Here is a 16,311-nt window from a genome sequence, read left to right on the forward strand (position 1 = left end):
ACTATATGGTAGATCTAAACACACCTGACCACACTGTAACACCACCACTACTAAAGGCTCATCTGGTGACAACTGTGGCAGATGCATAGTGCTCTTCTTGATGTCGCCAACATCATTGGTGGCCATCATTTCAACTCAACATGAATCAACTTTCATCAGTGAACAGCACTGAGGCCCACTGGTCCCTTGTCCAGAAAGACGATGACACTTGTGCCTACTGGTGTGGTCAGATTCCCTTGCATGTGATGTAGCACACAGACCATGCTGGGGTAAATGGTTTTGAATGGTCTGATGTGACACTTGGGTGCCTTACATCTCCTTTAAATGTGCTTGAACTTGTGTTGCATTCATCATATGATTATACCAAATATGTGTTTTATGATTTTTTTACTGTTTTATTTACAATGCAGCAAAACAGGGGTGATTTGAACTTTTGTGTTTTTTTATTTTTTACATATTTTTCAAACTTTTTTTTACTTTTTATTATTTTTACTAGTCCCTTTAGGGGACTTGAATCCTGCACTATCCAATCTCTCCTGCTGTTAAGAGCGATGTTTCAGCATCACTCTGAACAGCAGAAATGCTGATCTCCTGTGAATGTTGGCATTCACTGCGAGTCATGACAGCAACAGGGGTCATCAGCTGACCCCCAACTGTATTGACAACCCACTGGTGCCCAGTGATCACATCACAGGGCTGCCGATGGTTGCAGTGATCACATCACGGGGCTGCTAATGGTTGCAGGGAATGGCACGATCCCTTCCTGCGCATGTTAGAGCGTGCTGTCAAACTCTGTCAAAGATATAACTAGTTGACAGGCGCAGATGGATCTGAGATCCACCCACATCTGTTAGCTGCACATGTCAGTTGATCAATCAGCTGCACAGAAAGATGTGAGCTCACTGCTTGAGCTTGCATTAAATATAGGGACACGTCTAAGGACAGGTACATGAAGGGTACATGGTTGTGAAGGAGTTAAGTTCACCTGAATGTTTAGGATCACCCTGAAATTTCCCCCGAAAGCCAAGTCTCCCAAGTAGTGCATATTTTAGTGCAATTGAAGCATACTAGTTTTTGCTTTTTGCCTTGGAAAAGTGTTGCTTACTTAGGAAATCATAAAATGAATGGAAACTTTAGAACATTGCACTCCCTACCACAGCTCTCCATGACAGTCTTTTAGTCTTGCACAGTGGTAGAAGAAAAACATTACAAAACCATTAATAAGTAAGAAATGTTATTATTCTGACCACATACTTTACACTTGCTGAAAATTTCTCCTTGCTTTAAAATAATTTTGATTTACCACTATTTTTATTACTTGACAATGACCTGGTTACTAAATATTATGTAAAATTGTGTTAACATTATATGGAACGATGTATAAAGCTGGACAGGGTTGGATGCCATTATGACACTAAGGGGCCCTTTGCACACTACGACATCGCAGGTACGATGTCGATGGGGTCAAATCGAAAGTGACGCACTTCCGGCGTCGCTCTCGTCATCATAGTGTATAAAGCATTTTTGATACGATAAACGAGCACAAAAGCGTCGTAATCGTATCATCGGTGTAGCGTCAGTCATTTCCATGATTTCGGAAAGACCGATGTTACGATGTTGTTCCTCGTTCCTGCGGCAGCACACATCGCTGTGTGTGAAGCCGCAGGAGCAAGGAACATCTCCTACCTGCGTCCCGGCCGGCTATGCGGAAGGAAGGAGGTGAGCGGGATGTTTACGTCCCGCTCATCTCCGCCCCTTCGCTTCTATTGGCCGCCTCCCGTGTGACATCGCTATGACGCCGCATGACCCGCCCCCTTAGGAAGGAGGCAGTACGCTGGTCAGAGCAACATCGCAGAGAAGGTGAGTGCATGTGAAGCTGCCGTAGCGATAATGTTCACCACGGCAGCTATCACCATGATATCTCAGCTGCGACGGAGGTGGGGACTATCGCGCTCGGCATCGCAGCATCAGCTTGCAATGTCGTAGTGTGCAAAGGGCCCCTAACATATGCAGACTCCATGTATTGTAAAACCCAGATTTTTCACCAGCCCATATTATGTGTCGTTAGGGACTCTGTATATTGCTATATGGTACCTTAAAGAGCATCTTTCCACTGGTCAGTAGTGGTCAGTTTTTCCTCTTATTTTATTCTTGTTACTCACCTAGTTTTATTTTGTATCTGAAATATGTTTCCAGAGATATGGGTTTTTACAATCAATGCAAATTTTCATGGTATTTACCAACACGGTGTTTCTCATAGGAGTCTTTGGGGGCATGGTTTTAGGCTTCATTATTGCCCCATATGCAGTGCTCCTTTATACAAATTAGGCCTAAATAAAAAAGACTCATCTCTCTGGAACTGTATGGTGTATCCTAAAAAAAGCAAACAATCATAAAATAGTATACTCAGGTTAAGACCTCCTTCACACGTCAGTGATTCTGGTACATATGTCGCCATTTTTATACCGACCGGATTCACTGACATACGCAGACCCATTAAAATGAATGGGTCTGTGCATATATCAATGGTTTCCCACGTGTCTAAGTGTTCTGCACGGAGACCAATCCATTTTTCTCCGGCAGCACTAATGTTACATAGACCACACTGTGATGTGATCCATGTGACATGTTCCAGAGAAAACACATACCTTTGAAATAAAATGCTTTTCTGTACTCACCTTCTCCTGCGCTGCTGTAGTCAGTACTGCTGTCACTTGTTACCAGGCCTGCTCATTATGCTCATGAATATTCACCACACTGCCATCCAGAAGTAACAGTAGTGGGGAGACAGCAGCGGCCGGAAAAAGCAACGCGGGAGACATTAGCACCACGGACCGCAGCACCAGGGACAGATGTGTATCAAGTTCCAGCTCTCCGTATGCTATCATGGATAGCACACAGAGAACACACATGTGCCAAAATCATTGCACACGGATAGCCATACGCACCTTTAGCATGGCAACAAACATTGTGTGTGAAAGAGGCCTAACATTTGAAAAAAAATAAGAACAAAATATGTCCCCTTCTGACCTGGTGGTAGGTCATTTTTACTATGTGCCATTCCTAGCATCATAATAATATGCACAATAGAGCATGCCATCTATCTGTCTTGTAAATGCTGAAGAATTCTCTGTCTGCTCCTATATAAAGTAAAAAAATGAAGAGATACAACCGTTTACAGCATTTTCTAAACATCAATTTTATTACAGCTGACGCACTTTTATAGAAGTGACACATTCACTATAAAGATTTTTTTCAAACAAGAAAATATCATTTGCATCTATACAATGTATAGTGATGTATAGTACATTAATAATTAACAGACAAAAGAAAATCAATAAATAATTAGACGAGTAGCATGGCAAGTTGCCTGACACTGTCTTTATGTAAATTAGTGGTATGGTTCCACATTAACTGAACTTGCATATTTTTATTTTAGCTGCAAAGAATATCACAGACGAGAAAGCCAAGAAAAAGACCATTACCGGTAAGAAAGTATAGTTTAATTTATTGTTTATGCTTTAATTTGCTTTGTTATTTAATATATTAATTCTGCATTCTATTTTATTCCTATTTTTTTGTTAGCAGCCAAAGCTGAAGATAAACCTGCAAAGAAAGAAGGTATTTCATAAATATCCTTTGTAGTATTAATGAAGGACATTTTTATCAAATGCGTGAAGCCAATTAGCCGGCTAAGGACAACTCACATTTGTTTATTGTATATATTGTCAAGTTTAATTCATGGAATTCACTCCATGGGTTATTTCTATAAGATATTTATGTTCTCTGCTCATTAGGAACACCTTTATTAATAGACTCATTGTTTTCATAATTGCAGCAAATATAACAGCCGTAAAAGAAAAGGAAAAAGTGACAGGTATATATACCTTTTCATTATAAATAAAAAATTATGATCTGTATATTTGAAAAAAAGGGAAAACAATTACAAAAATAAATCCTCATGTGTTGTGAAAAAAACCCAGATACCACAAAAATATTTAAATATTTGAATGACAAAAATTGATAAACCTTTAAAAGTGCAAGTAAAATAAAACTTAAAAATTGTGACTCCTCAGGAGCCGGGGAGATGGCCCTGAAGTGGTTAAACTGATCTAATTTGGGGATTTATGGTTTCCTGAGATTACTGTAAAACAATTACATAAAAAAATTATATTGTTTATATTGTTATTTCATTCTATTTTATTTTAATTTGAAGGGCTGACATTTTTAAGTATTTTGAATTGCTGCAATAGCAGCTTGAACAATTTGTGCTATATCATGCACCGGAACATAAGTAAAGGGCACTAAATTAGAAAAGTATTAACTGTTGTTCTCACTATTAAGGCTCGCTCACACCGCCATACAGTCAGTTCAGACCAATGTCATCAATGATGTCATCCTGTGAGATCTGCCTGTGACTTTATAGTAGAATAAACTCTGTTGACATTGCTCTTGATGAAGGGTCATACTATAAGCATAGAAACACACCTCTCAATGTATCGGGTAAACTTGAAAAGCTTATAATGAATTAGAGGTGTGGGCAATGCAATGCCCCACCAATCTATCATCTCACCATAGCTTTGCCTATTTTGATGGAGGTGGCCAAAACTGTCATAATAGTTTTGATTATTCATAGCTTTTTATACCAGTGCTTTGACATGATTGCTGTAATGATGTGGGGCTTTTACATGTAATTTTGTTTTTTAATAATGAGATGACCTCTATAGAGATCTCCCCAAAAAGGAGGAGCACTCAGAAAAATGTGTGAATACATTGTATGACTTACTAATTTTATATATATAAATATAAATATATATATATATATATATATATATATATATATATATATATATATATATATATATATATATATATAAAATTAGTAAGTCATGCAATGTATTCACACATTTTTCTGAGTGCTCCTCCTTTTTGGGGAGATCTCTATAGAAGTCATCTCATTATTAAAAAACAAAATTACATGTAAAAGCCCCACATCATTACAGCAATCATGAAAACACTTCTTATAATAATAATAGTTAAGAGCTTTGGACACTCTTAAATATATTTATTTTTTAATTTTAGTTGAAATATATATATATATATGTGTATATATATATATATATATATATATATATACTGCAACTAAAATTAAAAAATAAATATATTTAAGAGTGTCCGAAGCTCTTAATTATTATTATTATTATTATTATTATTATTGTTATTATTATAAGAAATGTTTTCAGAGCATACTGTTCTCCAGCATGATGCAGCAATTAGCAATATGAACTGACAATGAACATATGACATTTAAGGTTATGTGCACACATTAAGTATAGGTTCCAGAAATTTCTTCACCATTTCTGCATCTCTTGGCAGGAAAAATTCAGCAAAAAAAATCCTAATTTTTACCCATTTTTTATGTGTTTTTGCCACATTTTTATGCATTTTTGGCACACTTTTGCATGTGTTTTCCAATTAAATTCAATTGGTGAAAAAATACTTCAAAAACACTGAAAGAACTGACACGCTGCAGATTATTTTTTGCACCTAATGTGCAAGGAAAAAATACTCAATTTGTGCATTACACTCCAGGACTCTAATAGACTTTGCTGCTATCAGGATTGGCTTGCAGTTTTGGGACAAAATGTCACTCAAAAAGTACATAAAAAACGCGATAAAAATGCACTGCACACAGCCTAAATATGAACTTAGGCTCTTGTAAAGATTTTCACATAACCACTTGCTTAATGAGCAGCAGAATTGAAATATCCATTTGCTAAAAGTGGATGATCAGATCTCTTAGTTGCTACACTAACGAGCAAAAAAAAGGATCCGTTTTATTAACTTTTGACTTTCAGGCTCCATATCTCTCCATCCACTACAGCTTTTAGCATGAGACTACCATCATTTTGTAGACAATCATCTTTGCTATCTCATACATAAAATTGACTTGCAACTATTTAGCATAGGGTCATTTATGCAGAATCTTGTCACATCTCTGCATTGTTACTGTTTTGCTATTAAAAATATACATTATCATTTTTATTATTTTGTTAGCATTTTGTAAATCTACTTTTGGCTTTCAGCATTGCCTGAATCCTTCTGGGCATGATCTTAATCAGATTCAAGCATGTTTTGGCCATAATCTGATCCCAGATCTCTTCCTCACGTTCCCAATGTTGGTGCATACTATTCGATTCACTTGGGTATGTATACAGCTTTTTCTCTAACTCTACCCACAAGTTGATTGGATTGAAGTCTAGGCACTGTGGAGGCAAATCCAGCACCTCTACTTTATTGCCATTGAACCATTTCCTTGTCAATCCAAATGTATGCTTTTGGTCATTGTTCTGCTAGAACACTGTGGTGTTTTTCATACCCATAATAGTTGAGTGTACGAAGTAAGTCATCTTGTAGGATACTCACATATATCTCAACATTGAAACCACAATTGATCCTGGTCAAGTGTCCAATGCCTTTGGCAGGCTTTCTCCACCAAACTTGACAATTCCTTCAATCTCTCGATGTGTTAGCACCTTTTTCCCTTTTTTTTGCTAGACCTATTTGCACCCATCAGATCCTACTGTATCAACTTTTGTCTCGTCGCTTGAAGTCACCTATTTCCAATCTTCTACTGTTCACATTTCATACTTTTTTGCAAACTCGAAACAATGCTTTTCTGACTATATTGAAGTCACGCCTTCTTACCCTTTTTTTGAGTCACCATTCCAGACTTGTGTATCATGCATCACAAAGTGCTTGCATGGTCACCTGTGATCTCACTATTCTGTAGCATTTGAGTCACCTCCACTGCCATGTTTATTGCACCAGAACTGATAGGTAGAGATGAAGAAATCCAAGGTTTGGTGTTCGGATATCAGCAAAACACCAGCTTTTAAAAAAAAAAAATCAAAAAAATTAAACAGAGTTCAGGTTCACAGTTTGGCAACTTTACATATGAACTTCAGTCACGGAAGCATCGCTGTGCTCAGGTACACTCAGTGCATTGCCAAGTGCAAGCCACTTGCAGTGTTTGGATGGCTCACACTGAGGGTAACAACAGCGTTATCACATCTAGTGTGCAACCCAAAAAAAAACACATTGTAGTTCAGGCCAAGTCTGAACCTGTGGAGGTTCGGTTCGGCTGAACTTGGCGAACCAAACTTCCATTTGTTCTCTCATCTCTACTGATAGACGTTGTGATGTGCCAAGTTGTTGACACTGATATTTTGCCTAAACGCCCACCCCTTGCCTTTAGAATGGTTGGACTTCATTTCATATTTTTTAATTGTCACGGCACTCCAATGATGCAGTTTGGCAACTTTCTTGGCCGAGAGAATATTATCAATGAGCTAGATAATGCTGTTTCTCTTTCATTGGGAAATATTCATGGCTGCTCCTCAATTCAAACCAGTAATCTTTCACTTTGGAATCAGCCTAATAAAATGTGACAAGAGATTGTAATTTGTAGCATACTGGAAGAACAAGTTTTTTTTCACCACTAGGAGCAAAACAGTAACAATGGAATGACATCACAAGAATCTTTATAACTGATCATATGCTAAATAGTTGCAAATCAAATTTATGTATGAACTAGCCACGGTAATTGTCTATAAAATGAAGGTAGTTTCATATTCAAAGCTGCAAGTTCAAAAAGTTCAAAACATTGTTACAATTTTGCTCATTAGTGTATCCTCATGCAGCGAGCAATTCACCATTATTGCTGTAGTACATTTCTAAACTATCTATCTTTCAGAAAAAGCAAAAATAATTGAGAAAAAAGCATCAAAAGAAGAAGTAAAAGAAGGTAGCTTTTAAATATATATTTATTGCATGCTAATTAGTAACATTTTAGACAAGAAAATGCTTTACTTTGCATCGTTAGTTTACTGTTGCATATTATATTTATTTAATGTAAATATTCTGTACTATCAATTATTCAAAAATTTGAATTCAACTTTTTGCGCAGATTTTCCAGATTCTCTGTTAATAACTTGTTTAAATCTCACATCCCTTATTATGCTCAATTCAATTCAAATGTATTCACTCTTCCCCACAATTAATGTTTGATATCCAATTTCTCCAACCAATCTCCCATCTTGATACAGTATACAGATGAGACAAGCGTAATATATTATGATCTTTCAGCAATCAATGTACATTGTGTCCACCCATATCCTGTCCACCGCCATTAACTTGAGAATGGCAGCAGCTATAGGCATAGAAGTGGTATCTAGGTATAGTAAAGTAGCCATGCGCTACGCAATGAAACCAACTATAGCGCCACCTGGTGGAAAACAATGGAGTTAGCATTTTTATCTTGAAAACGGAACAAAATAGAGAAAAGAGGGGAATTACAAAATTGTAGAGCATCATCAATTCAATACGAATCAACACCTTACATACATGAATGCAATGATATGAAACCCATGACCCTCTTAAAACATTGAATGCTGGTCACGCATATAGCGCTCATTTAACTTTGATGCTCAAAGTGGCCACTGTCAGCTGCAATTCACATCAGGACTCTGGACAGCATACTGTATCTTACTGCACGTTGTACAATATGGTAGGTGACACGTTTGCACAAGCATCTGTGATACATCGTCGTAGGTCTTGCAATGTTGGTGGAGGGGTCGCATACACCTGCTGTTTGATGTGACCTCACAGACAGAAGTCCAATGGGGTCAGGTCAGGTGAGCGTGGAGGCCACTCCACTCAGCCACCATACCCAATGACTTGTAGGAAGGTCTCCATGAGGTATCGCTTCACGTCCACAGCCTTGTGAGTTTTACACTTTCTAATCATAGCATTTCTGTATGCAAGGTGTTGATTCATATTGAATTGATCATGCCCTAAAACTTTGCAATTCACTTTTTTTCTCTATCTCGTTCCGTTTTCAAGATAAAAATGCTAACTCCGTTGTTTACCACCAGGTGGCGCTATAGGTGGTTTCATTGCATAGCGCATGGCTACTTTACTATACCTAGACAACACTTCTATGCCTATAGCTGCCGCCGTTCTAAAGTTAATGGCGGTGGACAGAATATGGGTGGACACACTGTATATTACTTTAATATGAATGACCAAAAATGTGTATGTGCTTAATCTGAGGGGTGTAAAAGACTCATATGGCAGTCTACTATATGACAGATAGAAATGACATATATATCATTTATAAAGCATTTCCAAGGGATGGAGAAAAACAACGCTGCCCAATTGAAGAAAAATCTAGGGGTAAATGAATGAAAAGTGGTTTATTTGTCAACGCGTTTCTGAGTCAACCAGATTCTTTAATCAGGACAACCACATAAAACATGTGTTTGTCCTGTGGAAAAAGTGTAGTTGAGTTTGAAAAGTTTCAACAAATAAACCACTTTTAATTTATCTACCACTGGAATTCTCTTTAATTGGGTAGCACAGTTTTTGTCCATCTAATGGAAATCTGAATTGTGGATATTACATCGGCCTAATTCTCATGCCCTTCACTAGTTGTGTTTCACACAACCCCGCTAGGTGAGCACATCCTTGGCACTTTCCTACTATGTTATGTTGGTAAGACCCTATTGCACTTTGCATATTTTTTTCATATATTATATGCTCTTTGTAATTTTGAACAATAAATTATTTCAACCTAAAATTTGTTACAAACATAAACTCATCCTTCAGCTGACTATAGACATAATCATTCAACTGGCAAAAGCTATATTTTATATCTTAGAGAGGAAAAAAGCATTGTGGAGATGATAATTCAACCTGTTAAATTTCCAGTTCCCCTTTCCTTAAAGGAAATCTGTCACCAGGTTTTTTCCACCTAATCTGAGAGCAGCATATTGTAGGGGCAGAGATCCTGATTCCAGCGATGTGTCACTTACTAGGCTTCTTAGTGTAGTTTTGATAAAATCACTGAATAATCAGCAGTAGATTATCATTAGAGGACCACTTGGTAGTCAAGGTAGTCCAGCATATTCATGAGATCTGTATAACTGCCAGATCTGTAGCAGAGAAAACATTAATTTCAACAAAATGACAGCAAACAGCTCAGTACGTGACACATTGCTGGAAAAAGGGTCTCTTTCTCTACATTATGTTATTCTCAGATAACGTAGCAAAAACCTGTTGGCAGATTCCCTGTAAAGGGAATCTGTCACCAGGTTTTTGTGATGTACGCTGAGGACAGCATGCTGTAAGGCGGGATTTGCACGTTGCGACATCGCAAGCCGATGCTGCGATGTCGCACGCGATAGTCCCCGCCCCTGTCGCAGGTGCGATATCTTGTGATAGCTGTCGTAGCGATAATTATCGCTACGCCAGTTTCACATGCGCTCACTTGCCCTGCGACCGTCGCTCTGGCCGGCGACCCGCCTCCTTATTAGGGGGCGGGTCGTGCAGCGTCACTGCGACGTCACACGGCAGGCGGCCAATAGGAGCGGAGGGGCGGAGATGAGCAGGATGTAAACATCCCGCCCACCTCCTTCCTTCCGCATATCCTACGGAAGCCGTGGTGACGCCGGTAGGAGATGTTCCTCGCTCCTACGACTTCACACACAGCGATGTGTGCTGCCGCAGGAGCGAGAAACAACATCGGACCGTCGCGTCAGCGTAATTATGGATTACGCCGACGCTGCACCGATGATACGATTACGACGCTTTTGCGCTCATTAATCGTATCATCTAGGCTTTACACACTACGATGTCGCATGCGATGCCGGAAGTACGTCATTTTCAATTTGACCCCACCGACATCGCACCTGCGATGTCGTAGTGTGCAAAGCCCGCCTAAAGGTGGTGTCACACACAGCGACGACAACGACGTCGCTGCTACGTCACCATTTTCTGTGACGTTGCAGCGATGTCCCGTCGCTGTCGCTGTGTGTGACATCCAGCAACAAGCTGGCCCTTGCTGTGAGGTCGTTGCTCGTTGCTGAATGTCCTGCTTCATTTTTTCATCGTCGCTCTCCCGCTGTGAAGCACACATCGCTGTGTGTGACAGCGAGAGAGCGACGAAATGAAGCGAGCAGGGAGCAGGAGCCGGCGTCTGGCAGCTGCGGAAAGCTGTAACCACTGTAAACATCGGGTAACCAAGGGAAGACCTTTCCCTGGTTACCCAATATTTACCTTCATTATCAGCCTCCGCCGCTCTTGCTGCTAGTGCCGGCTCCTGCTCTGTGCACATGTAGCTGCAGTACGCATCGGGTAATTAACCCTATGTGTACTATAGCTAGGAGAGCAAGGAGCCAGCGCTAAGCAGTGTGCGCGGCTCCCTGCTCTCTGCACTGTGACATGTAGCTGCAGTACACATCAGGTTAATTAACCCAATGTGTACTGTAGCTAGGAGAGCAAGGAGCCAGCGCTAAGCAGTGTGCGCGGCTCCCTGCTCTCTGCACATGTAGCGATGTTCTGATCGCTGCTGCGTCGCTGTGTTTGACAGCTAAGCAGCGATCATAACAGTGACTTACAAGGTCGCTGTTACGTCACAGAAAATGGTGACGTAACAGCGATGTCATTGTCGCTGTCGCTATGTGTGAACCCAGCTTAAGAGTTAAGGCCCCGTCACACTAAGCAACATCGCTAGCAACATCGCTGCTAACGAACAACTTTTGTGACGTAGCAGCGACCTTGCTAGCGATGTTGCTGTGTGTGACATCCAGCAACAACCTGGCCCCTGCTGTGAGGTCGTTGGTTGTTGCTGAATGTCCTGGGCCATTTTTTTTGTTGTTGCTGTCCCACTGTGAAGCACAGATCGCTGTGTGTGACAGCGAGACAGCAACAACTAAATGTGCAGGCAGCAGGAGCCGGCTTCTGCGGAGGCTGGTAACCAAGTAAACATCAGGTAACCAAGAAGCCCTGTCCTTGGTTTCCCGATATTTACCTTCGTTATCAGCCTCCGCCGCTCTCACTGTCAGTGCCGGCTCCTGCTCTGTGCACATGTAGCTGCAGCACACATCGGGTTAATTAACCCGATGTGTGCTGTAGCTAGGAGAGCAGGGAGCCAGCGCTAAGCGGTGTGCGCTGCTCCCTGCTCTGTGCACATGTAGCTGCAGCACACATTGGATTAATTAACCCGATGTGTGCTGTAACTAGGAGAGCAGGGAGCCAGCGCTAAGCGGTGTGCGCTGCTCCCTGCTCTCTGCACGTGTAGCTGCATGCGCTGGTAACCAAGGTAAATATCGGGTTGGTTACCCGATATTTACCTTACTTACCAAGCGCAGCATCTTCCACGCGGCGCTGGGGGCTGGTCACTGGTTGCTGGTGAGCTCACCAGCAACTCGTGTAGCGACGCTCCAGCGATCCCTGCCAGGTCAGGTTGCTGGTGGGATCGCTGGAGCGTCGCAGTGTGACATCTCACCAGCAACCACCTAGCAACTTACCAGCGATCCCTATTGTTGTTGGGATCGCTGGTAAGTTGTTTAGTGTGACTGGACCTTTAATAAACAACAAGATACTGTGCTTCACTTATCAGGACTGTGTAATTGTTTGCCTAAACAATGTGTTTATTACCATGTGATTACCATTACAAGGCTAGATACTCACTACTGGATCTTACAAAATAATTACTGCAGCTATTGATGAATTCCCTGAGTGGTGTAATTTTTACAATGGGGTGACTTTGGGATTTTTGCAGCAGTTACAGCACTTTTTTATTATGATGACCTAATGTTATCAACTTCTGTGGGATACCTGTGTGTTTAAAATGCTCCCTAAACCCGTGAATAAAATCCCTGAAAGGTGTAGTTTCCAAAATGTGGCCACTTGTGGGGGTTTCTGCTTTTTAGTCCCCTTATTAGCCCTACAAATGTGAGAAAGTGCCTGCAATCTATTTCAGCCAAATATATGTTCTGCAATTCAAATGGTGCTCCTTTCCTTCTGAGCCTTCAGTAAACAGAGATTTCTGAAAACATGTGGGATATTAGTGCATTCAGAAGAAACTGGGTAATAAATATATGGTCTCTTTTCTCATGCTATCCCTTCAAAAAGTGTAAAAGTAAAAATTTGGGCTAAAGCGACATTTTAAAATAACAATTACTTTTTTATTCTATTTTGCATTTTTCCTGTGTAGTACCTGAAAGATTAACACATTTCCTGGCAGCAGTTTTGAAGTATTTGAGGTGTATGGATTTTAAAATGGTATCACTTTTGGGAAGTTCCCACTATAAGGGCCCCTCAACGTACAGTCAAGTCTGAATAGCTAACTAATTAAACAGGTTTTGTAAATTTCTTGAAAAAATGAGAAATTGCTACTTAAATTTTAACCCTTCTAACAGCCTAACAAAATAAAATGACATTTAAAAAATGGTGCAAATGTAAAATAGACATATGGGAAATGTTATTCATTAATTAGTTTGTACAGCATGACTTTACTGGTTTGAGGATGTAAAAATTGAAAAATTCAAATTTGTCAAAATTTTCACCAAAATTCTGATATTTCACAAATAAGCGCAAACAAATAACTACCTATATTTATTGCTAACTTAAAGTACAATGTGTCACAAAAAAAAAAAATCGGAATCACTGGGATTCCGTTAAAGCCTTCTACTGTAGAGTTATTACCTCATAAGTTGACACTGGTCAGATTTCAAAATTTTGGCTTGCTCATTAATGATAAAATTGGTTCTGTCACTAAGGGGTTAAAGATATTAGTTTACAATTAATTTAATCAGCAGCGTCTATCATCAGTGTAATATCTGGTGTTAACTGTGTCTTGATAAAAAGTTCAAATATAGCACACAACTCAATGAAATAATAAGTAGTGAAATTAATTAACTGATATTCATGTTTGCATTATTAATACTAAAAAATTAGTAATGAGAAAACTTTCAAAATTCGAACTCAGCAGTTCACTTACATATGGCCGGGAAATAAATTTTGGATTTCATTTTTTCAGTGGAAGTCGAATGTGTTTCACTATGTTCTGAAATTTTGACAGCCCCAAGAGCGTAATAAATGTAGGGTGAAAGAAATAAGAAATTGTATACTCACTTCTCCATAGCCCTCACCCTGTCTAAACAGCTCTCTTCTTAATTGATTATTTTGGTCTTTATTTTCAGACTGGGGTCTTTTACAAGTCACTTATCCCATCAGATCTACAATACTTCTATCCCCTAATAGGCCTTACCTTTTCCGCACAGCAGCCCTCTTGCTCATTCCAGTCTTCATTCATAGGCTCTCTGTTTTCTTCATATTACGTATATGGTTGGGCCATTAGTGTCTTCGATGTCAAGTAGGTCTCATCCTGTTGCTTGAAAGTTATGAAGCCACAAGGCCTAGTGGTCTACTGGAGGCACTTAAGCCCGACAAAACCCTTGGTATGAAGATGACCATAAGCCTGTGAATGAAAACCAGAAAAAATGAGGAGATCTATGCAGTCAAGGTGAGAAACAAGAAGAGATGAATATTATTTTATTTCATTACTTTTTTACCCCAACAAAATGATGGCCGGCTGACCCTTCATTGCTTTGCCTAGTGTTTGGTTACATATGAACGGCATGTTACTGCTTCAGCAATAACATACCATACTACTGGTATCACCACTTATACATAGTAGCCATGACGTGAGCAGTTTGGCATTCGGTGTTTGTGGCCACTGATTGTTTAGAGCAGGGACATGCCACCTGCGTCTATACATGGACCAGGATCAACACTGTAGAAGTTTCAGCATAGCAAAGATGTAATAGTGTTATTTATTTATTTACTTCTTTATTTTTATTATATCATTAGCTTTAAAACCCCATTAAAAGATAATATGAGAAACCTAAAATGTACGGTCAGTTTTTATGCAATTTATTTCTTTTTCTGGTTTTGATGCAAAGAAGAGCGACAGTAATGACTTTCTGCTGCTTTCAGCTTCACAACACAGAATCAAATGTTAGACTTATTTATTCCCACTGGGTTGAAAATAATGTTTGTTATTTTTCAACAAGTAGGTCAAAATGCGTCACACAGTGTAACCTCATTCAACCCAGCCATGATTTCATGACTCCATTCTTGGCAGAAACATCAAAAAGAATTTTGTATAAATTGTTTATCCCTTTTTACTTCTTTTGTAATTGTAACTAGAGTTGAGCGCGGTTCGTGGTTCGTGGTTCTCCAGTTCTAGGCTCGAGTGATTTTGGGGCATGTTCTAGATCGAACTAGAACTCGAGCTTTTTGCAAAAGCTCGATAGTTCTAGAAACGTTCGAGAACGGTTCTAGCAGCCAAAAAACAGCTAAATCATAGCTTGGTTTCTGCTGTAATAGTGTAAGTCACTCTGTGAATCAAACTATTATCACACTTCAGTGTATAGTGTGCGTGAACAGCGCCTTCAGATCACTGCTGTTTCTATAATGGCGATCGCCATTTTTTTTTTTTTTTTCTTGTCTTCCTTCCCTAAGCGCGCGCGTCTTGTGGGGCGGGCCAGCATGTCAGCCAATCACAGACACACACACAGCTAAGTGGACTTTGAGCCAGAGAAGCAACGGCATGTGTGATAGGATCTGCATGTCACATGTCCCTGCATTATAAAACCGGACATTTTCTTCACGGACGCCATTATCTGCCTTCTGCGTCTTTGGTGTCAGACATCACTGTCGCAGCTCCGTCTTGAGTCCTATCGCTGATACAGCTGTATGCGCTGCATACACAGCGTTAGACAGCATAGGGAGAGCACTTTATAGCAGTCCTTTTAAGGGCTCAAACCGGCAGGGTCAGAGTTAAGGTGACAGGTCCTGAAAACAGCGCCAGCGTCTAAGCAGCCAAGGTCAGGGATTTCCTCCCTGCATTTCACCATTAGGAGGGAATAGAAAGGCAGGCTTCCATTCCTCTACCCAGAGCACCACAATCCTGCCACTGTACCCTCTTGTCCTCTGCACACTCCAAATCATAACTAAGCCATTATACTAGCAAACACTCAGTGTACCTAGTGGCATCCTATCTGTGGCTATTGGACTTTGCTATAGTCCCACTAGTGCAAAGACATTTGCAGAGCACGTCTGCCTGCATTGCACACTACAACTAATTATAACTAAGCCATTATACTAGCAAACACTCAGTGTACCTAGTGGCATCCTATACGTGGCTATTGGACTTTGCTATAGTCCCACTAGTGCCAAGACATTTGCAGAGCGCATCTGCCTGCGTTGCACACTCCAACTAATTATAACTAAGCCATTATACTAGCAAACACTCAGTGTACCTAGTGGCATCCTATACGTGGCTATTGGACTTTGCTATAGTCCCACTAGTGCCAAGACATTTGCAGAGCGCATCTGCCTGCGTTGCACACTCCAACTAATTATAACTAAGCCATTATACTAGCAAACACTTAGTGTACC

At 40.0% G+C, this 16,311-nt stretch overlaps 1 protein-coding gene across 50 annotated transcripts in view; it reads left to right on the forward strand.

Annotated features, from left to right (window-relative positions):
• The window catches only part of TRDN (triadin), a 1,152,170-nt gene that overhangs the window by 1,073,955 nt on the left and 61,904 nt on the right, over nt 1-16,311 (forward strand). For 49 of the 50 annotated variants that reach the window (XM_075339946.1, XM_075339974.1, XM_075339967.1 and 46 more), the window contains 4 exons: nt 3,440-3,487; nt 3,586-3,621; nt 3,839-3,877; nt 7,757-7,807. In XM_075339946.1, the coding sequence (XP_075196061.1) occupies nt 3,440-3,487; nt 3,586-3,621; nt 3,839-3,877; nt 7,757-7,807 (174 nt within the window). The remainder of the gene's footprint in view (nt 1-3,439; nt 3,488-3,585; nt 3,622-3,838; nt 3,878-7,756; nt 7,808-16,311) is intronic. The other variant, XM_075339964.1, reaches the window with a different exon arrangement.

The sequence above is a fragment of the Anomaloglossus baeobatrachus genome, chromosome 3 (genome assembly GCF_048569485.1).
Source record: "Anomaloglossus baeobatrachus isolate aAnoBae1 chromosome 3, aAnoBae1.hap1, whole genome shotgun sequence".
In the NCBI taxonomy this organism is placed as follows: domain Eukaryota; kingdom Metazoa; phylum Chordata; class Amphibia; order Anura; family Aromobatidae; genus Anomaloglossus; species Anomaloglossus baeobatrachus.